This window comes from Ostrea edulis, chromosome 7 (genome assembly GCF_947568905.1).
Source record: "Ostrea edulis chromosome 7, xbOstEdul1.1, whole genome shotgun sequence".
NCBI classification, from domain to species: domain Eukaryota; kingdom Metazoa; phylum Mollusca; class Bivalvia; order Ostreida; family Ostreidae; genus Ostrea; species Ostrea edulis.
The window spans coordinates 64,705,598-64,728,288 of NC_079170.1; the positions used below are offsets into that span (position 1 = coordinate 64,705,598).

At 34.9% G+C, this 22,691-nt stretch overlaps 1 protein-coding gene across 3 annotated transcripts; it reads right to left on the bottom strand.

The window, feature by feature from the left end:
- Positions 1-8,221: 8,221 nt before the first annotated feature.
- Positions 8,222-22,168, bottom strand: LOC130046457 (perlucin-like protein). Of its 3 annotated transcripts, XM_056145077.1 has the most exons (5): positions 21,890-22,158; positions 21,154-21,222; positions 10,723-10,802; positions 10,061-10,163; positions 8,222-8,632 (listed from the first exon to the last, which is right to left on the bottom strand). In XM_056145077.1, exons 1-5 carry the CDS (start codon positions 22,047-22,049, stop codon positions 8,403-8,405), a joined length of 642 nt encoding a protein of 213 aa, XP_056001052.1. In that variant the 5' UTR covers positions 22,050-22,158; the 3' UTR covers positions 8,222-8,402. The 3 variants fall into 3 exon arrangements, with proteins under 3 accessions (XP_056001052.1, XP_056001054.1, XP_056001053.1); XM_056145079.1 differs by lacking the exon at positions 10,061-10,163 and having other exon boundaries at positions 21,890-22,168; XM_056145078.1 differs by lacking the exon at positions 21,154-21,222 and having other exon boundaries at positions 21,890-22,161.
- Between the last annotated feature and the right edge of the window lie 523 nt (positions 22,169-22,691).

The following is a 22,691-nucleotide window of genomic DNA, read 5'->3' on the forward strand; positions in this document are numbered from 1 at the left end:
TCCAATGTCTCCGTAATATTCTGTGTGAAAAGGTTTATACATAATAAAAATATATTAATAGAAATAAATCAATTATTATGATAATATAGGAAAATTAGAGACTTTGATAATAGATATGATCGGGACGGTGACAAGTCTTCAAAATTTGAAATGCATACGATATTTTCGTCAGATACAAATATTACTTAAGAATTCTTAAAAAATATAAGTAACATATAAGTTTTCTTTAAGAAGCAGACATTTTAAAAGTGAAAAAGAATTACCAGAAAATGCTAAGAATGCAGGATTTTGCACCATCTATTGCAGAGCCCAGACCCCTGGCCTATTGGGAGTAACCTTTAAATCAACTTTTTTTAAAAATTAAAATCATTTCTGAATATAGCGATAACAATGACTAGAAATGTGGTTACTTTCAAAGGGGCCTAAGATACCATTTTTAATTATTATAATTTAAAACGTTCTGTTATACAATCTGTTTCGTTTTGTCGGTAGGTTTCGTTTCGTTTCAATGGGTTTCGTTTCGGTAGATTTCGTTTCGGTAGATTTCGTTTCGTTTCGATTTCGTTTCGTACTTTACAGGTACCCCCGTTAACGCATTGTAGAGAAAAATCCGGAAAATTGGCCTTTAATCTCGTAAAACTCAGTTCACTGCCACGAAACTTAAACTGGATCTGTAGTGTATCATACCAAACTTAAGCCTCTAAATCAAAACATGGTGAAAAAAGTCCGAAAAACAAACATTGAAGAAAGTTCAGAAATTCATTCAAACATCAAACTAAGTCTTGCAATATTTGTAAGAATATGTGAACCGTAACAAACTAAAACAAATCTGTATCTACGCATCAAATTTCAGATTCCTAAGTCAAAGCGCAGTGGGAAAATTCCGGGAAACTACTTCCAGCACTAAATCCCATATATCTCGTAAAAACTACTCAATTGTGACGAACCTGAAACTTGAGCACTAAATCGACATACGAAATTTCAGCATCCTAAATCAAAATGTGCGGAAAACTAAATGGAGTAGATCAACTGACAGACAAACGGACGGACGGACAGACAGACGAAGGGGAATCCTATAGTATCCTTCGGCTTCACCGGTAGGGGACGAATTACATGTACAAATGAAGCTAGAGTAGATCTAACTGATAAGGCGCGTTAGATGCAGTTCTGTGTCATTAAAAGCACAGTCTGAAATGAGGAACCGGAGTCGGTTATCTTATCTTGTATTAATAGAGGGCGCCACAGGCAAATCCGGTCCTGAACAAACAAAAATGATAAATGCTGAGAAGATGGGTTATCAACAACCATTCTCAAATGCGATTTCGGAAAACACAAACACTACCTTTTACTTACGATGGCATCCAGTTGTGGTCATATGACAATACCTGAACTTAGGAAAGAGTTTGAAAAGTTTGGAGCAAAGAAATAGGGAAGAAAGTGGGAACTTGTAGGAAGGTAAATAAACATTCAATGTTCTTATGTTCATCCAAGTAAAATATGATTAACGCGGTAAATAATTATCAATGGTGTTTAGATATTATCTAAATATATCATAACAACGTATTATGGAACTAGGTGTTATCAGAAAGGAATTCTTGTAAAATTTTGCAGATTTACCGAGCTAAGCTAAACTTGAATTTCCTCCGCAATTTCAACATCGTTGCTATATTGCTTCATGTTTGCAGCAAAATAGAAACGCATTTTCATATTGAATAAAGCGGTACAGTGTTATAATTATTTGATTATTGCCACTATGTTTTACATTATAATGATCACCTGATAAGTGTTATTTGATTACAGACTTAATTGAAGCATATAGAAGAAATGAACATCGTGCAAGGACACTGTTCTGGACCTTTATTTATTATGATGTCACCCGATCCATAACTTTACAGGGACCTTCATTGTGGTAAGAGCTTTCCAAATTAAAAGGAATGACAAATTCATTGACGAGATGAAGAGAAACTTGAATGAATTTTATGAAAGATATTTTAAGTCTGTTGGTAAAAAATTAAATATATCAAGGTTTATTCTTTAATTACATCAATTTTTAATGGTGAATTATGCATAAGATGACACTATGCAATTCTTAAAATTGCACAACATGAAACAGACATAAATAATTTTAGAGGAAAGCTTTGCTTCAGAGCTATTCATAGGTTCTGTCAGTATTTTGAAAGTTTTGGCAAGTCCAGTAATTCTTTCAATGTGCACACGTTTGCTGGATATCTTTCTGTCCTCTATCACAGTAGTACAGGACATTCTGTTTTTCGTTTTTAAAAATATTGTTTGCGCAGTAAGGGTTATACATACTAAAATATGTTTTAGAACTTGTATTATAATTTATCAAAGAGTAGCAAATAATATAACTACAAACATCTGCATCGTTATGAACTTAATATACATATATATACAAAAGGATCACATTTGTTTATTGATTTAACTGAAACCTGTAAAATGTGTAAACAATGTTCTAAGTAGACATCAATGTCAAAACACAAAATCCCATGCTAGAAGGTACATTGTATGCATAAATTATCAACAGGGTGGATACTTTTGGACATATTTTGTGATTATATAGTAGTTATGAAATTGATCACTGTTCTTTATCTTCACTTTTTCATTATGGTGTTAAGAGATAATGGGTAGTAATAAATGACCAGTAATTGCAAGTGTCGGTGGGGATTCTACATGCGACAGTGTTTGTAACCTTATCAGATTAGTGTGCATGTGTAGTAAATTGCCGATCCCATTAGAGGTTTTTCTCTCAGTAAATGCGATATAATTACTACAGAAAATACTATACATAAACATTACTTTGTACATGTATATTATAAACAAAAATTCAAGATAAGCAATAGTTACCATGTTGAGTTTCAGTCAAATAGTCGTCCGATATAAAATGTGCTCTGCAAACAACAGCACAAGTTGACAGCTTTGAAAAAGAGTTTAACCACGTTTAATTGCGCGATTCAAGTCGTTTCTTCTCAACGAGTCTGATGGAAATACATGACCACCCCTATTACAACAATACGGCACACAACAGCAAGTTCCGAGCATGTTTCAAAAGGACGTGTTTGACAGCAGATTGTTTACGTTTTTCTTCGATCTGTAACTACAGATAAAGCGCGAGGGTATTCCGATTCAGGGCCGAGTTTGTCTGTGGCGCCCTCTAATGAAAAGATAACCGGAGCCGGTTCCTCATTGCAGTGGTCGGTGTTATCGGGTCGGCTTGAGCCAGCATCTGTACATGGTAGGCATTTGCAGAATAATTCCAATATGTCTCTGATTAATAATATTATCCTATGCTCTCGCTTAATGTAACACTTATAAACCTAGTAGTCTATGTAATGACTCACGAACATGTATAGTCTATGTAATGACTCACAAACATGTATAGTATATATAATGACTCACAAACATGTATAATCTACATAATGACTCACAAACATGTATAGTCTATGTAATGACTCACAAACATGTATAGTCTATGTAATGACTCACAAACATGTATAGTCTATGTATTGACTCACACACATGTATATCGTCTATATAATGACTCACAAACAGGTATAGTATATATAATGACTCACAAACATGTATAGTCCATATAATGACTCATAAACATAAAACTTATACGGTACTAATTTTGATGCACCAGATGCGCATTTCGACAAATAATGTCTCTTCAGTGATGCTCAACCGAAATGTTTGAAATCCGAAATAACTATGAAGCTTTAGAGCTAAATATAGCCAAAAACAGCGTGCCAAAAAAGTATGTATAGCCTATGTAATGACTCCCAAACATGTATATTCTATGTAATGACTCACAAACATGTACGAGTATAGACTATGCTATGGAATGACTCACAAACATGTATAGTCTATGTAATGACTCACAAACACGTATAGTATTTAAAATGACTCACAAACTTGTATAGTTTATATAATGAGACACAAACATGTATAATACATATAATGACTTACAAACATGTATAGTCTATGTAATGACTCACAAACATGTATAGTCTATATAATGACTCACAAACATGTATAGTCTATGTAATGACTCACAAACATGTATAGTCTGTATAATGATTCACAAACATGTATAGTCTATGTAATGACTCACAAACATGTATAGTCTATGTAATGACTCACACACATGTATAGTCTATATAATGACTCACAAACATGTATAGTCTATGTAATGACTCACAAACATGTATAGTCTGTATAATGATTCACAAACATGTATAGTCTATGTAATGACTCACAGACATGTATAGTGTATGTAATGACTCACAAACTTGTATAGCTGGATCACCATATCCACTCCGCTTCTTTTTTGGCACACATGTTCTGAACGTGTACGTGCAATATGAATGGCAGAAAATATAATGAAATACATGAAATGGGAAAAGGGGCTATTTCTGTGAAATATTCGTAAATTGAAACTTTCTTTGTGAGTACAATATTAGAGAAAAAATATAACAAGTTGTCATATCATTTGTAAAGAGAAAATCCAAATTCTTAACGATGATACGACAAACGTTTCGGTCATTGTACAGCTGTACCACGCACTAGACACAATTTAGATTGTGGTTCAACTAATCAGACGATTTTCATGTGTCCTAATTCGCTCCCGAGTTAACAGATTGTATAGCCACCCAAGGGAAAAATGTATAAATACAACCGTGGTTTCAATTTAGATCAAATCGTATTCTATTATTTTGGTATCCACGAGAATTCGTCAACCCAACTGCTCGTGTCGTGGATTTGTGTAATGTTTGTATTCTCTCTCTCTCTCTCTCTCTCTCTCTCTCTCTCTCTCTCTCTCTCTCTGAGTGGAAATTGTCATGGGAAAACAGTTAATTCGCCGATTGACTGGGGAAATAATTAAAATTGATTAATTAGAATTACTGGTTGATAGGCTTATTAGGGTCTAAAATATGTCGGACAACTACGTTTTTCATTCCGACAAGTAAAAGTTCGAGTTTACTTGCCCGAATAGCAAGTGGGATGAAAAGTTAATATCTATCCCTTAGGTGGCAGGGGACAGTTTGTTTGGTTTTGAAACATGTGGATAGGGGGTATGCACCAAAGTCAGATTATGACAGACTAATGAAAAATCATATTTCCCTTTTATGTTAATACTTGTATTTCATATTAGTGTAGTTAATAAATTATGACCCTAAATTACATGTAATCTATAAATACTGGTGCTGGTGCACAAAACATGCTCTGAGCAGGTTCCCCTTTTTTGCTTTGATTTTCTCTCATTTGGGCTAATCCGCACCACCCCCACACCATCACAGTACCACACATGGGGATTTAGACACTGTGCACAATCAAGAACCCTATCTGCCCTTCTCAAAAATCTACCTCTCATATGGGGCCATCCACCTTCCCTCACAGCTACAGCCCTTTTGCTGGACCCTGCATGTTTTCATCGGAATTTCTTCAGCAACTGACCACGTGTCTTAGTTTCGTATTTGCACCCATCTATATGCTAGGAATCATGGTGACACCTACATGTTGTATATCAACATTTTTATTAAGCACTCAGCTACATTTGACATGCATCCTAAAATTATTGTATACATTTTTACGCATGTAATATCACTTCAAATATGGGGTATTTCCATTTTTTGAAAAATTTGACCGGGCCTATAGTGCGAAACTGTCCCCTGCTACCTTTTAAATGTGACATCGTACAGTACGCGTATCTCCGACCTCGCGTTTGTTTACAATCGTAAAGTCACAATGAATGTCGTAAAATGAGAGAAAAAGTAAAACATTGTCATGTTTAAATTCATTTTTTTTAGTTTATTTACATTAAAAACACTCACAACACATACAAGTATTAATGTTCTACTTTGTGCAATCCCATATTTACAACTTAAACAAATATGGAGACTCACTCGCGGTAAAATTACCACGAGAATACATTCTAAAACTTTCTGCTTTATCAGACCAATCGCAGAATATTGAACGGTGCATTAAGGTACCGGTATTTTATGTGTTGAGAGAGATGCTGGAGAGGCTATGCCTGTTACCCGATCCTATTGAGTTTCTCAATAAAATGGGTTAAAATTATGATGGGTAACTTATGGTGAAAATATTTCGGGCGATTCCTTTATGCATGAATTTAAAAGATGCATCATTTTGATTGTCAATGTCATATTTTTGATTAGTGTAGAGAGAAAACTTCCGCTTGCGGATGGTACGTCAGATTGATTTCTATGTACTTCAGCCCTGTCCACGACCCTCTATACCATGTCAATATCGCGTTCAATATCCAGGTGTTTGCTTCCGTTTCATAAACACAACCACAATGAGAGAGAGAGAGAGAGAGAGAGAGAGAGAGAGAGAGAGAGACTATGCCCACAGAAACTCAGCAGACGGCTGTGAGACCCGTGCTGTTTATATGAAAATTATATAAGCTGATTGCACTGATCTCGTGGCCAGGTAAATAACAATAGCCATAGATGAGCTCCGACCCTATCTAGTCATCCGTGAAGAAACTCCACTGTATTTTTTGTGTATTTAATGAAAGAAATTTAATGATATGTACAGCATAGGTAGACAAGCCAAATACCTACAGATCAATATGATAAACATTGCAAACACGCATGCGCACGTAAGTGCATTGTCTTCTGAAGGTTCAATTTTTAAATGACCATACATAAAATGGCTTTAACTTTCGAATTAAAGACTCAAAAGAAATGATTTTTTCGTCGGAATTTACGATGCAAATACCTAATGAAAGGTGTCAACGAAAATTATAATTGAAATCGCCTGTGTGTGAATGCCCATTCATTATAATTCTTGATAGTTAAATTCAAGCATTGGTCCCTAACATTTTTAAATTTGAAAGAATAGTGCTAGATGTATACGACACGACTTTTGAACTGCTGCTAGCTTTCATTTCTTAATAGCTATGTGATGAAGGCTAGAATCAACTATCAAGGGTGATTGGTATAAAATAAAAGGTAATGAAAACTATGGTATCGAAGTACTTTATGTTTATTTCTGTGTACTTCAATTATATTCCCATAATATATGTATATACAAATATATATACAAAAATAGATACAAATATATAATTGTATTCTCAATTATTTTATACGTAGACCTCCCTGTACAGAACAGTGCAAACAAGGAGATCAAAGGGATAAAATATTTAAGCAAACAATGTCATTTTAGCATTATTCCTTACGTGGAAATGGAAAAATTGCATCTACATATACAATACCATACTGTATTTACGGTGAGATATGTGCGATATATACACTTAAGAGTACGTCATTAAACTTCGTTATATTCTCTACTTTGATGAATAAAACTGTATTTTGCCACAGTTCTTTTATTGTAAAAGATAAAACATGAAACTCTTTCCTCACGTATGGATCAAACAGTCCTATGTGCATTGGGATGATCGTTATACGTGTCATATTATGAAAGAACATGTAACCGATAATAAAAGGTGAAGATATCGAGCAGTGATCCATCTCATAACTCCCTAAAGGAAGGCAGAATTAGAAGTTGGGTTTACACAGATCCCTGGATATACCAGAGGTAGGATCAGGTGTCTTGGAGGAGTAAGCATTACATGTAGTTGTCAACCGGTCACAACCGCCATGAGACCTATATCTTGATCAGGTAAACGGATTAATTCGTATTTAAAATAAAATGTAAAGAACGACCCTACAATTGGTAAGAAACACGTCAGACAGCATTTGACCGAAAGACAGATTGTATTGGCAAACTACATTGTTTTAACGATCATGTTGCCTTGAAACGACATTGTTAAACTCCCTGTAATATCAAATTGTTTGTCAGTAGCCTGCCTCAATCTAAAAAGTGATCATATGAATAAACTAAGAGACATTAACACCATATGCCGACGATATTGCAATATTGTTATAAAATTATGGGAAAGCTGAAGTCAACCCGTTTGTCATAAACTTGAGTTGTTAGTTTGCCATAAACATCTATGTTCAATAAATTATCTAAGTACGACGTAGACATGGAAGTCTCCGTGGTGATTATTTTCGAAATGGCTAGGTGACGACCACAGATAAAGATTTTTCTTCTTATATAGAAGATTTTAGATAAATTCTGCCTCATCAGAATATAAAAACAGGTCAGCTAACAAAGGCGCACAATTCGTATAAATAAACCTACATTATAAATCTGCAAAACAAAGAACACAAAGTTTATGGCATCTGATTTATTAGCTGTTAGAGTTTTAGTGAAAAGAAAATCATTAAGTGTCATGAATATTTCTGTTAAATGTCCATAATGTCCAACTTTGTTTGAGTAAAAGAAATCATATCATTGCGAAGACCACATCTGATTAGATGTTTCAGGCCACAAAATTGATCTTTTCTGTATTTCTAGTAGTTTGCTTCAATTTCACAAAGGAATTCTATTTCTCTGTGACATCCATAATCATTCCACTTCCACTCATATCCTTTTGACATTTCTAAACAATGTTCACCTTCAGTTGCAGACCAATTATCAGGTTGATTATCTCTCCAGTTAATAAATGACATTGTGGTGTTGGTGGACCACCATATCCACTCCCCTTCTTTTCTGGCATCCGTTCCTCCTGCCCAAACACCAACTGAAATGGGTATATGTAATAAGAAAGGCAGAAAATGTAACAAAATACATGAAATAGGAACAGGGATTATTTCTGTAAAATATTTGTCAGTTGGAACTCACTTTGTAAGTTTAAAATTAGGGAAAAGATATTACATATTTGTTATATTGTTGATATTATGATCTGCAAAGGGAAACTTCCAATTCTTAATCATACGATAAAAGGCATTGTGGGTAAATATTGTACCCTGTACTAGACACACGAATACTTGTGGATCAGTTCATTGCACGAATTGCATATCTTTTAATTCGCTCCCAAGTTAACATATTGAATAGCCAGCCAAAAGTATGAATATGCAGTTTGTTGTAGAAGTGCAATCGTAGTTTTTGTTTAGGTGTAACGTAGATTTAAATCTGTAGTTTGTTGTAGAAGTACAATCGTAGTTTTTGTTTAGGTTTAACGTAGATTTAAATATGTAATTTGTTGTAGAAGTACAATCGTAGTTTTAGTTTAGTTGTAACGTAGATTTAATACATCTTTTGTTATCTTTATCTATATCCTATGCAAATACGTTCAATAAGTCCCTATATGTCCGCTTGCACAATATGTCCACCCAATTTTGGACCAGATTGTCCTTATATGTCCGCCTGCACTATTTGTCCGCCTGCACAATATGTCCGCCTACATTTATAAAGAATGGTCACTACATGTCCGCCCATATTTTTCTTCATAAAATAATCGTCCAAACGAGTGAAATCTTTACCAATTTGTATTTAAATGCTCTGTATGTATGTATATAAATATATATATATATATGTGTGTGTGTGTGTGTGTGTGTGTGTGTGTGTGTGTGTGTGTGTGTGTGTGTGGGCAATACTGCAAAAATATAATAATAATTTTATGATGAATAACGGAAGTTGGAAGGCCAAATATCAAAGTAAATTAACAGAAACTGTCTTTGGCGGCTTCAGTAATATTTGATAATCAGGTTCTGCTTGAGGTGTCACGGACAGGTATCAGGTAAGGTGTGTAGACTACATAGTGCAGGTATACTGGAAACGAGCCCTATAAAATCTGTAAAATCCAGGAGCTTCCGGGGGCTTCGCCCCCTGGGCCCCCATCAGGGCTTCGCCCTGCATCCACTGGGAGTCTCAGTTAAAAAGGCCCCCAAACCCCCTGCCTCATAAAGTGGCGCTCCCCGTAACCGCAATTCCTGGATTCGCCCCTACATTTCCTCTTCAACTACCCCCCCCCTTGGAAAAATTTCTACATCCGCGCCTGTCATCGCATTCATGTTTGTTTTATATGGGAGAGAAATCCGAATGCTAGTTTTCATGTTGTGTTTATAGTAAATTTCCCAAAAGCTTTACTGCTCCTCTAAAATATACTAAACACTAAAAATAGCTATAATCATGAATATAAACTGTATAGAAATCAATGAATTTTTACCCGAAATCGTGGAAGCATTGTGTAGCATAGTGTTCACAATAAAGGCATTTTCTTCGGCCGTTGTTATCTCTGCTAATACCGACCCATAGGAAGAGCACCGAACCTGAAGCAAATATTAAGATAATTTTTCAGAGTCCCATTTTACCTCTCATTTTTTTCTTGCACAGATTTAGAATTCTGTGTTTTTATGGGAGTGTGTTCACAGATTTAGAATTCTGTGTTTTTATGGGAGTGTGTTCACAGATTTAGAATTCTGTGTTTTTATGGGAGTGTGTTCACAGATTTAGAATTCTGTGTTTTTATGGGAGTGTGTTCACAGATTTAGAATTCTGTGTTTTTATGGGAGTGTGTTCAGATTTTAACAGGGATGTTTTTCTTTAGTCTCCTAAACCTTTATAACTTTATATCTTTATTGTTGATTTCACATCATTTCTCTACATGATTGATGTTTCAATCCCATGTGGTGCTGTATCTATTTCTGTTCAATTTGGATTGAACAACAATGAAAAGGTGAAGATAATGAACAATGATCAATCTTACCATTCCTATAAAGAATACAAAATTAAGAGTAGGGCAAATACGGACCCCTGTGCATACCAGAGGTGGATATTTTCTTTATATCAGCTAGCAACAAGGTATACTAATAGTTTTATCTGACTTACTTGAGCATCGCTCCAGGATTCTTTCGACAAGAATAGTTTGTAGCAGGAGTTATTATACGACTTCCAGCTCTGTGGACAACCTGCAATATAAATTTTTACAGCATCAGGTGTATATACCTAGCTTAGCATGGTGACTCCTTTAATTTATTTATATTTACATTTCAATATGTTGGAGTAAAATCTTCACAATGCCATTAACGGTGTAAAGGACAATAATCAATCAGTTTTATCTAAAGATAGTAACCCGTAACTATTCACAAACACGGACAGCTTGATAGGGACATATATCAACTTATGATGTAAATACTATCGTGAAGAAATGAAATATATATTGTATTATGATTTTCGTATTCTTGTTTCATCTATCAATGAAACACCGTTTACTCATCAGTTCAAGTTTAATACAATGTTTGCGTTTTTCTTTATTTTTTTTATTTTTTTAATTTGTATTTCTTTTCTTACATAGAAATATTTGGATCATAAAGAAAAACTTTTTTCCACGCTACATGGAGATTTTTGCTGAAACTTTACAATATTTCTATGAAGATTCTTTGAACATGTAATATTTCAACTTTATTTATACATATGTGAGTAATGTCAGTTCTTTCAATGTTCCTGAAGAAGGCCAAGAAGTGATACCCAATTCACAGATATTGATTAGTTGATTGCGCTGAAACATTGTTATACTTATGTACATTATGAATATCAATGAACAGAAAATCAGTCACTTATGCAACAAGATAGTTAAAAAAAAAAACAATCGAAAAGTATTTGACAGCTCGTAACTGTGAGTCTCAATAAATTCATGTCAGTATAATTTGTTGATAAACCTTTGGTTTCTGAATAAGTCTTTTTCATGCATGCATTGCATGTGTTGGAACGGATTTTGGAAGTACTTAAAAGTTATAAGTTCTAATTTTATGTTTTATTACATCCTTTTCTCTCAATCTTTTTTTCAATCTTTTAAGCTATTTTCTTTTTATATCATTTCATCTCATGTTTCATTCGTTTTCCTGTATTCTATTCTTAATTTTTTTTGTCTATGTTCTATAATTACCTCATTTTCTTTTTTATTTCATTTTTCCATATTCTGTTAGTATTCTTATTTTTCTACGTTTTATTATATCTTTTTTCATAGTTTATACACCACAGAAAAGTTCAAACTTAATATGAACGGTCTATGATATCATTAAAAGTTTTTTAGCAATGAATACAAATGCATTTTGAAAATGTGATCATTCTTGTTTTACTTCACAAAATAGCCTGGGTCCCCGGGGCCAACGAAGTTCAAGACGCAACCATCAGCTGGCAAGGTGATGACCACAGTATTTTTGGACGCAAAAGGCGTTATTATGTTGGGCGTTTTGCCAAATAGAAGTACAATAACTGGAGTGCACTATGCAAAGTTGCTAGACAAGCTGAGAACCGCCATCCGTGAAAAACGTTGAGATAAACTTTCTAAAGGTGTCGTGCTGCAACGGGACAACGCGAGAGTCCACACTTGCAAAGTTGCAATGGATGTTGTAGAACGAAATGGGTATGAATTAATACCACATCCTGCCTATTCGCCTTATCTAGCTCCTGGCGACTTCTTCCTGCTACCAAACTTGAAAAAGGATATCCGTGGACGTCATTTCCGGTCAGATGAAGAAGTCGTGAGAGCAGTTGAGGAGTGGGTCAATGGAAAGGCCCTTAACTTCACTGACGACTCTGAGCTTTATTCTATGGCTCATAATAAGGAATCCAGGTCTCATCTACAGTCATCAGACGCAAACGAAAATCATCATTTGACCTAAAACGTTTCAGCAAGGCGCTGCATACCGATACTCTGGTTGCCATTTGCTCATCGCTAAGGGATTTGGGGACACAACGGACTGTTAGCTTGTGCATACCTAAACGATCATGTAAGATTATTCAAACGCTACCATGTGAAGTACTTAATGCCTGTGCTATTTCGTCCATCTGACTTTGCCTATCATAGTATACCAGAAGCCGAATTTTCTTACACATTTCTTCCTCGGAGGTATCCAGTAGGCGTCCAGACTTGGCTTCATCTTATAAAGACGTTCTATCGCGATTGAATTCCCCTATCCAGAATTTAACCTTAGAATAAGGTGATGCAGAAGACCCATAAACATCGGATAACCCGTCGTGTATTTCCTTGCTTGTTTTACCTTTCGATTCGGTGCGATTAAACCGGAAGTAAGACAGTCTAGCGAAATTCTTAGACACTTGGAGGTGTAAAAACATCTTTTTCTTTGAATGAACGGCATTGGAACGAAACGAAACCCTACAGATATTGAAAATAATGCATATGTGAACGATTCATCGCGTCAGGCCGTTTGAGAACCGTCCACAATAACCCAAACCCGAATTTGTCTCAAAAAGAGTGTCATACCCTTCCTTTTTTATACATGCACCTACTATATATTTACATTAACTTCCAGTGCCCGTGGTTTGGGTAACCGTGTCATGTTACGGCACGTTTGGTCGTTTTGGCACGTTTGGTTGCCGACGACCATTTGTACCGCACGTTTGGTCGCCGGCGACCATTCGTGCCGCACGTATCGTCGCCGGGCGACAGAACGTGACGGGAGGGTGGACACGATTGGTCGCTAATTTTAGGTCATACCCGAGCACGAATGGTCGCCACCCAAACCCCAACTCCAAAACCCCAACTTTGCTTTTCTACTCCTCCTCCTCTTCCAGCACCTATTCCCCTTTCTCCCTTTTAATCCTCCTCCACCTTCTTCTCCAAATTCGTCATCAATTTCTTCCGGTTTGATCAAACCGAACGAGTCTTTTGAATTGGCAGGTAATAACTAGAAGGGAGATGTGGCGCTTTCTAAGAGCCTTATATTAACAATCAGATACTAATGGACGCTCCCTAGAAAAAATCACAGCACGTCTTATTCCGATTCGAAACAGCTCTTCAAACCTTCGACATGTTTTAAGCGTGCAGAGAATAGGCCTAATTTTGCATTTCATAAATGAGGCGTGAAAGGGTAGACCTACAAGAGGAGAGAGTGCACGAAACATGGCATGGATATACCCACAAAACTGTAGTATTCCTCTACAGACGCCTACTCTTTAAAAAGTCTGAGCTATCCCCGAGCTGCCCCTACAATCATCCCATACGATCTTTCTTTCTCGAGCTCTTTCACACACACACACACACACACACACACACACACACACGCAAAACCACACAGTCTCCGTCTCTATCTCTTCCACGCCAAATTCAATAACAAAGAAAGACAACTGTGTTTCTGCTAAATACATTTAAGGGGATATGATTGTGACGTTTTTGAAGTCACTGCGCAACTCTAACTAACGTACGTAGGTCATGATTGTCGTGACATATATTGATTATGAATTTGACTAAAGTCATATTTTCGAAATACAAAAGCATAAATAACAGTTGGGGCCTTATTTTGATTAAATAATTTTGTATGAATGCCGTTATGACGTGTTTTTAGGAAATATGAGGTAACGACATAGGCGCGTGATTTTTGGTGCCATGTTTACGTTGTTTACGTTGACAGCAGAGTTTGACAGATGTCGTGGTACTGCATGTTATTATATATTTCAAGACCTGTGTATTCTGTTCAAAATAGACTCAAATTAGAAATGAAAGACAGAGTCGCAACACGTTGAACAGAATCTCTGCACAATTTTAAAAGTACATATAGCCAAATTGAACGACGATAAACTTGAGGCTAAAAAATTCTGCAAAATTTTTATCATGCCAGAGTAATAATAAATATTTTGTATTATATTCCTTTTGTATTATATTAGACTGCCTCTGCTCGACTTTGAAACGGGCATACTTGTTACGCAAATTCCATATTCAAATAGACCCAATCCCACCCTCATGATGCGTAGATAGAAAACCAAACATTTAATTATAATTCTTGTATAATTTTTAAAAAATAATAAAGTAGAGGATATAGAGAAGATAAAGCACTAACACAACCCCACCCCCACACCCCACCCCTAGGCATCTGATCTCACTTCTGGTATGTCCAGGGATCCGTGTTTGTCCTACTCTTTAACTCTTTATTTTGTATTCCTTATAGGAGTTATTGATCACTGTTCGTTTTCTTCAACTTTCATTAATAGTTAAATTATGAAAATGTTTAGTGCGTCCAACTTGTTACACCCCATCCCTTTTCAAAACATCAATAGGTTTCACCAGAATATCAGTTGAAACTTTAGAATAGTTAGAATCAATAGCAATCAAATAATTTCCACATACATCTAAAACAATATTTGGAGTTTAGAGCGGTACATAATGTAGATCTGCGATATGTTATTTCTTTACGTGAGTATCTAGTTGAATCATTAATGATCTAATTAGTATGTGTCCATCATCCGTTGATTCATGTCAATTCTACTGTATTTTTCACAGTTTACACTTTTACTAAAATGAATTACAAGCACTGATTCAATTACATTTAATGGTACAAGACTATCTTAGATTATTAAATACTAAGGCGCAATTACGGTATCAATATCGGATGTCAGATTGCTACTTATTTGAATTATTTTTTCAAAGCAAAATAAGGCTGTGTTCAAAACAATTCGAGCCAAACATTTCATTATTGTGGTTAAAGATTCACTAAAGTATTAAAGTTTTAATGAGATCAGAACATTGGTCGGTGATATGATTTTTAATATGATTTTAAGTGGGGTTTTTTGTTTGGTTGGTTCGGTACCTTTATGCATTCTTTATATAAAATTTCAAAAATTCTATATACATTCATACAGGATATGATATTTTGGCGCTTATCTGAACAATTTACGCTCAAAATGCAAACTAAAAAAGACAGAGGAAATTCAGACTATTTTCTTTACAAATTGAATTCGTTTACATACCAACTAAAATATTTTCACAAATTAACCACTTTTAAGAACATAAGATTTAAACGTTGTGTTTGATGTTTTAAAAAAAATGTCTTTTAGAGAAAGAAAAAAAAAACAGTCCGATTTATTTGTAGCAATTTCCAATGAACTCAGATGACCTTCAGTTCATCATATCTGTTTATCCAATTCATTGACATACCAATATTTTGGTTAGTCCTGTAGCTATGGATGCCTTCTTTAACTCATAGTAAAATAATTAAAATCTAATTACATTCAGTAAATGTTTTTTCACCATTTTCCTAGGAAACTCTATCCTCAAAAAGATATTTTTTAGAGGCGCTGAGGAAATTCGGACTGAATTTTGGGCAATTTGTTTTTGCGTTACGTGGAAAATATTTTCACACCATAGTGTCTGCACATAGACTGTTTGTATGATGGCCATTAAATATAGCCATATTACAACCTGTTTGTTTGTTGTACATATTTTTGGATATACAACTGCTAAATTTTGGCCTTTTGTGTTTTTTCAACATTGTTAGGTTCAGGGGTTGTTTCCATGGAAACGAACTCATTTACATATATAAAAATTGTCATTTTTCAAACAGGAGAGACCTCCTTTCTATGATAAAATGATTTTCAGAAAAATCTAATTACTTTCATCTCAGCATCATATCCCCTTAAAAATAGTGGCTCAATTTCATGTATGAAAAGTGATTCATACCTATGAAGTTGCAAATTTATAGATTTGCTTCCTACGCTTGTTCACTTTGATGCGTACTTTGTAAAAGTACCAATTTTGTAGCTATTTCGTACATTCTACTTTATGCTTATTGCTAGTACAGTAGTTGGCTTAAATTTCTTTTTTGATTTTGTTCATCATGGTAGTACTGATGGATTTCTTTTTTATATTAAGTTAACATGGTAGGTGGTAAAGTGCTGTTCATGAATATTATGTTTACTAAAATTAAAACTGTGCACGCAGTGTTTTTATACCGCATCTAAAGATTTCATTTTCTTATCAAACCATGACAAATGGTGGTACTTGCTTTGTATTTCACTCTGTGTGCTCATGTGTATTTGTATGCGTGTTTGCGCACTCATACTTGTCAGGTTGTATGTCACGCTATATTTAATCTAATAAATTTCATAAGATGTCTCATATAATTTACAGTTAATAATATATCTCATAAAATAATTAAGATATTTTAAACTATATAAGATATCTCATAAACTTTATAGGATATCTTGTATATCAAACAAGATATCTTATAAAGTTTATGAGATATCATATAAAAAGATAGAAGATATCTTAGAAATTTATCTTTGTAAGCTATTTTATAAAACATCTAATATATCTCATATGTTTTATAAGAAGATATCTCATAAATGAATTTTTATAAGATATCTCATCAACTTTATGAAATATCTTATAAAACATACGGGATATCAAATATGTTTTATAAGATATCTTATACATGTTATAAAAGTACATTCATATTGTTTTGGGTCAGAATTACCCAGTAGCAGAATTTACTAACAAAGGCAGTCAAACAAGTAATTACATTAATTTGCAATTATTGGAAGAAAATTATAATGATAGCAAAGTACTAACTTACAATAGGTGACCAATAAACAATGCCCGTGCCGAGCTGAATCTGTATACAAAACAAATCACAAATCAGCTGATAATTTCCAACGAATTTCCTAAATCCTAGTCCCAGTTATAGAATAATCCAAAATAACTAAAGTGCTTGTCTAACCAGAGCTTATCATCCGCTAAATTCACATTGTATTCATAATCAGAATAACTTTTCTGGTACATTCTTGAAAGACCCAGTTCGTCATCTTTCTACTACATGATAAACATCGAACGCTAGAACAATCTAGGTCACATGTGTCATCCAAGTGCAAGTATTACACAACAATATGATACTTTATATAGTTTATACGATATCTTATAAGAAATAATTTATGAGACATCTTATAAAAATATAAGATATCTTGCGAAAATATAAGATATCCTATAAAGTTTAAGAAATATCTTATAAAACTTATAAGATATCTTATATGTTTTAAAAGATATCTTATAAAATATGACATATATTATAAATTTTCTTTTATAAGATACCTTAAAAAGGTTATAAAATATCTTATAAGAGTTAATGATATATCTTAAATCAAGAAAGTTAATAAGACATCTTATGAAGTTTTATCAGATATATTATATACATAATATCGTATCAAAAACATATCAAGATATTTTGTGTCTTTGATAAGATGTCTTATAAGGTTTATGATATATCTTCGAAGAGGAATAAATGTAAAAACGGCGTACCATAAGGATGGTATGTAAGATTATTGTGTTGCTAAAATGTTGCAACTCGTGTGTTTGCAAAATATATTCCCATCAATTTTCATCCAGAAATGCCTAGATTTTTTGTTTGTTGGTTTTGTATCGTACTTGACTTGTGTCACATGTGAGTTTGTAATGCACAACAAATTTATTACTCATGAATGCACACACACATATGCACACATACATATATACACACATGCACGTATACGGACATGCATATACACATACACGTACGCACACACTCACACCGTCACCTAAATACACACAGACACGCACGAACGAACACATACATGTATACACAAGAACACACACACCCTTTTTCCAAACAAAAGCAAAGTTGGGGTTTGGGACAGGGCATGGGTGGCGACCATTCGTGCTCGGGTATGGCCTAAAATTGATGATCATTCGTGTCCACCCTCATAGCACATTCGGTCGCCGGCCGACGATACGTGCGGCATGTTTGGTCGCTGGCGACGAAACGTGCCGCACGATTGGTCGTCGGCGACCAAACGTGCCGCACGTATCGTCACCGGGCGACCGAACGTGCCAAGGCGACCAAACGTGCCGTAACAGTGCCATTGTATTTACAATAATTAAACAATAATTACCAATAATTGGTAACGATCACGGAAGGGTGTCGAGTTTTCTGAATACTGTGTTTCAGTTACTATAATTCGTATGGAACATTGAATATCAAAACAAACACAAAAATGTGGGTGGCTTGGACGACCAACACAAATTAAATACCAGACAGATATAGGGCTCATGTCGGGTGTGACCGGTCAACAGGGGATGCTTACTCCTCCTAGGCACCTGATTCCACCTCTGGTGTGTCCAGGGGTTCGTGTTTGCCCAACTATCTATTTTGTATTGATTGTAGGAGTTATGAGATTGATCACTGTTCGTTATCTTCACCTTGCATGCTGATAGAGCAATATAAATCTATTTAAGATACATTTACTCTCTATCTCTCTCTCTCTCTCTCTCTCTCTCTCTCTCTCTCTCTCTCCCCAATCCCAGACAATCCTACAGTGTTGTTTATCCAAATTATTTATTTCCATAAGCATTAAATATATACCTAAATGATTAACCGATTTGCGAATCTACAACACTCTGATCAGTAAATCATACGGTATAAGGATGCATGCACAAGACAGGATAAACATTCTACTCTGATACTTCCCTGATTAATGATAGCTGATCGGCACGGGCTAAGTGTGTCGCGGTCTGCACTACAGTGTTTACTTTGGGAATACAAATGGGGTTTATCGTTTTGTTTCATAGATTATGCAAATAAAGAGAATTTGACTACTTAGAGTATTTTCGACAAGTGTACACGCACATCTGCGGCCCTTTACAGATATTACGAGTAGACCCAGGTAAATAGTCGTCCGCATTCGATTCGTTTTCATGGCGAGCATACAGGTCATGTGCATAAGTACAGTAGTATTTCTGTATTTGAATCTTGCTTGAAGTCTTCTTCTTCTTGTCGTTCGCCTCTACACTTGGATTTCTGCTTCCTCTACGAATCTGGTGGTCTTCTGTAAGTCCTCCACTGTTCCAAATAGTTGCTAATGGCCATATCCTTTGTCTCAATGCCTGATGGTTCTTGCATGTCTGTAGAATATGTGTTGTATCTTGTTCTGCCTCACCACAGGGACACATTGGGGATTGTACCACTTTCACCAATCTGTTCAGGTGTTTGTTTAGTTTATTGTGTCCTGTCCTCAGTCTGAATATGACGGTTTGTTCAGGTCTCGACAGATGGTGGTAACTGTCTTGATCTTTGGATTTTCTGTACAGAGATTTGATTATGGTTTTTGCTTGAAGTGAGTGTGAAGCGTAATGAAGCCCGTCCCGTATATACCATGCTAATCCCGATACATATAACAATAGAACTAATATGGCAGATAAGCAGAGAAATATGGCGGACACAGAGAATTCTACTATATTTATCAATTCCTGTCAGCTTTAAGTCCTGGACTTTTTTAAAGGCTTCTTTTTTGCCCAGTCTAATTTGGGGGTGTCTTTGATTGCTGTTGTTCGAGTCGGTTATCGGGACGGGTTGGTCGTCTGGGGACCGGTGTTGTTTATCCTGGGGATTGCTGTGGTTTGTGCTGACTAATCACTAAACCACTATGCGCTCAGTTGACGTTGTGAACGGGTTACTTTCGTTTTAACTTCTTGGAAAAGCGGTATTTTCTGAAAGCGCTTTGACTTTGCTTCGTAAAATGGGTATTTATACAATCAACTCAGATATTCGTCATTCATATAATAGAATGTAAAAATGAATTTGGTCAACATGCAAAGAATTTATGCATATTTTCCCTATATTATGTAGTCAACTCTAATCTGCGCTTTTTCTGCATGAGGCCTATTTTTGTGCTGAATCTTATGCGTTATGTAGTTTACATTTCATTTCAAAATACTTACATTCACTGAATCTTTTCTCTTATATTTCTTTTGAAATAACATTGTTCTCATTCAGTACAACAGTGTATCATTCTTGTTAACAATGTAGATTATTGATACTGCATGTCGGTTTTCGTGGTGTGTGATATTTGTTTATGTGATATATGTCTCTTGATAAAGACGTTGGTTGCGTAGACAATTTGAGTTTTAAATAACCAACAGTGTCGTGGCCTTTTCAAAGCTTTTATAGGCCTTGTATCCTCTTAGATCCGACACTTTAAGAGAGTAGGGTATTGTTGGGTTTTAGTGCTTATATATATATATATATATATATATATATATATATATATATATATATATATATAGTCATCCATCCACTCACAAACTAGTGAAATTAAGAAGAAGGCATCCCAGCCCAATAGCGCCGGGAGGCTATGAAAACCGTGAAAATCTATACTTACTGGTTTTTGTTAGCTTTTCGCTTCAATAGCATGGCTGTAGCCATGTTTATACAAACTTAGGATGATATTTGGACAAGGGTTTTGCTGTCCTAAAGTTAGGATAAACTTACAGCCAGGTGTAAAATTAGGAAAGCTTTGGGAAACCGACTTAAGACTAAGACGTGTCCTAAGACATATTTAGGACACGTCTTAGTCGTGAACATGCCTGCTGATCGAGACTGACTTAATCAAAAGTCCCAGTTCATCAACGAATTAGAAAACTCCTAAATGACTGCACAGTATACTTCTGTCAATACAATTAAGCAAAAGCATTTTAGTACTCAAGATCACACTTACTCATCCATCTTTTCAACACTTGTATTTCCTTATTCAACTGAGTAACTTGGGTTTGCAGATTTTCTCCATCTTCAATTTCAAAATCATGAAAACATGTTTCAATTGTATTTCTAATATTTAATGATATCTTCAGTTGGATTAAAGAGAGCAAATTATTTATACCGAGCTCCAAATTAAATTTTGCGAGCAATAATTCCACCGCAATGATGCAATCATCAATTTGAATAATGATAGCAATGATTGATTTGATGCGCGTATTAATTCAATCATTCCACGCATTATCTAAATTTACCCGCAATAATTCGTATCAAATTAATTATTGCGCGCAATAATTCAAGTGTTCCGCGAATCGATTCATTTGGTCAGAGCAATAAGTGATTTGATGAGCGCATCAATTGTCTTATTGCACACAATAATTAATCATATCTTCAATTATTTGTGTTTATATTAATTTGGCGCCCCATCATTCATGTCCTCGTGTATTTTCAAAATTGATATCATTTATATATACATGTATAAATATATTGAGATAGATTGTACTTTCATTTCTGTCGAAATTCCCAACCGTTAAAATAGCAGCACTATATTCATCAGAATTCATATGTACATTGTTCACATTCATGAGGAAATGGCTATCATTTCCATTGATAGAGATATCGAAGGTAAAAACATTGGAAATGTAGATATATATATAAGATATTGGAAGGTGGGAATACTTAATATTTTGTATACGAACCGCTCAGTGCTTTCCTCAGCATCTCCATCACTTCACATTCTTGGTTCTCCGAATGTCCATCATACAGCAACTGTAAATTCACAAGACCAACCAAAGCAAAACAAAGGACCAATCTTGAAATGTTGGAATTCATAGTGTCTTCAACAGCATGTATTAACATTTGCTATCAAGCTGTTCGCTGACGCAGACGGGATAATAGTTTCCTAAGAAAGGGGGATCAGAATGTGTTTTCCGGTGAATCACCAGATTAGCTATATCCGGTGTCACTATATCAATTGTTATTTTGATGATGTGTGCTCATCAAGTTTGCACAAGGAATTATCAAGGTCTTATGACTGGAACTGTGTTTTTCAGTTTCGTTTCAACGTCACAGATGAATTATATTGTTTTTACTATACGATTTCAAATCCGAAAGCATTAATGATTGAGCATTACATATAACATTTTAAAAACGGTTGTATCTTGTGGTGAGTAGTTTTTAGAAAAAAGGAACCTGCCATAACATTTTATTATTCATAATACTTTCTGTAATAAAATTGCAACAAACATGCTATAAGTATCGTTTATTGCACAACAATACAGGTCCCCTTTCGGTCCACTGTCAAGTCGTCTCCGTAATATTCTGTGTGAATAGGTTTATACATAATGAAAATAAATCAATAAAAATAAATTGATAATAATAATAATAAAGGAAAATTAGAGAATTTGATAAGCTAATAGATATTACTGGAACGGTGACCAGTCTTCAAAATTTGAAATGCATACGATATTTTCGTCAGATACAAGTCTCACTTAAGAATTC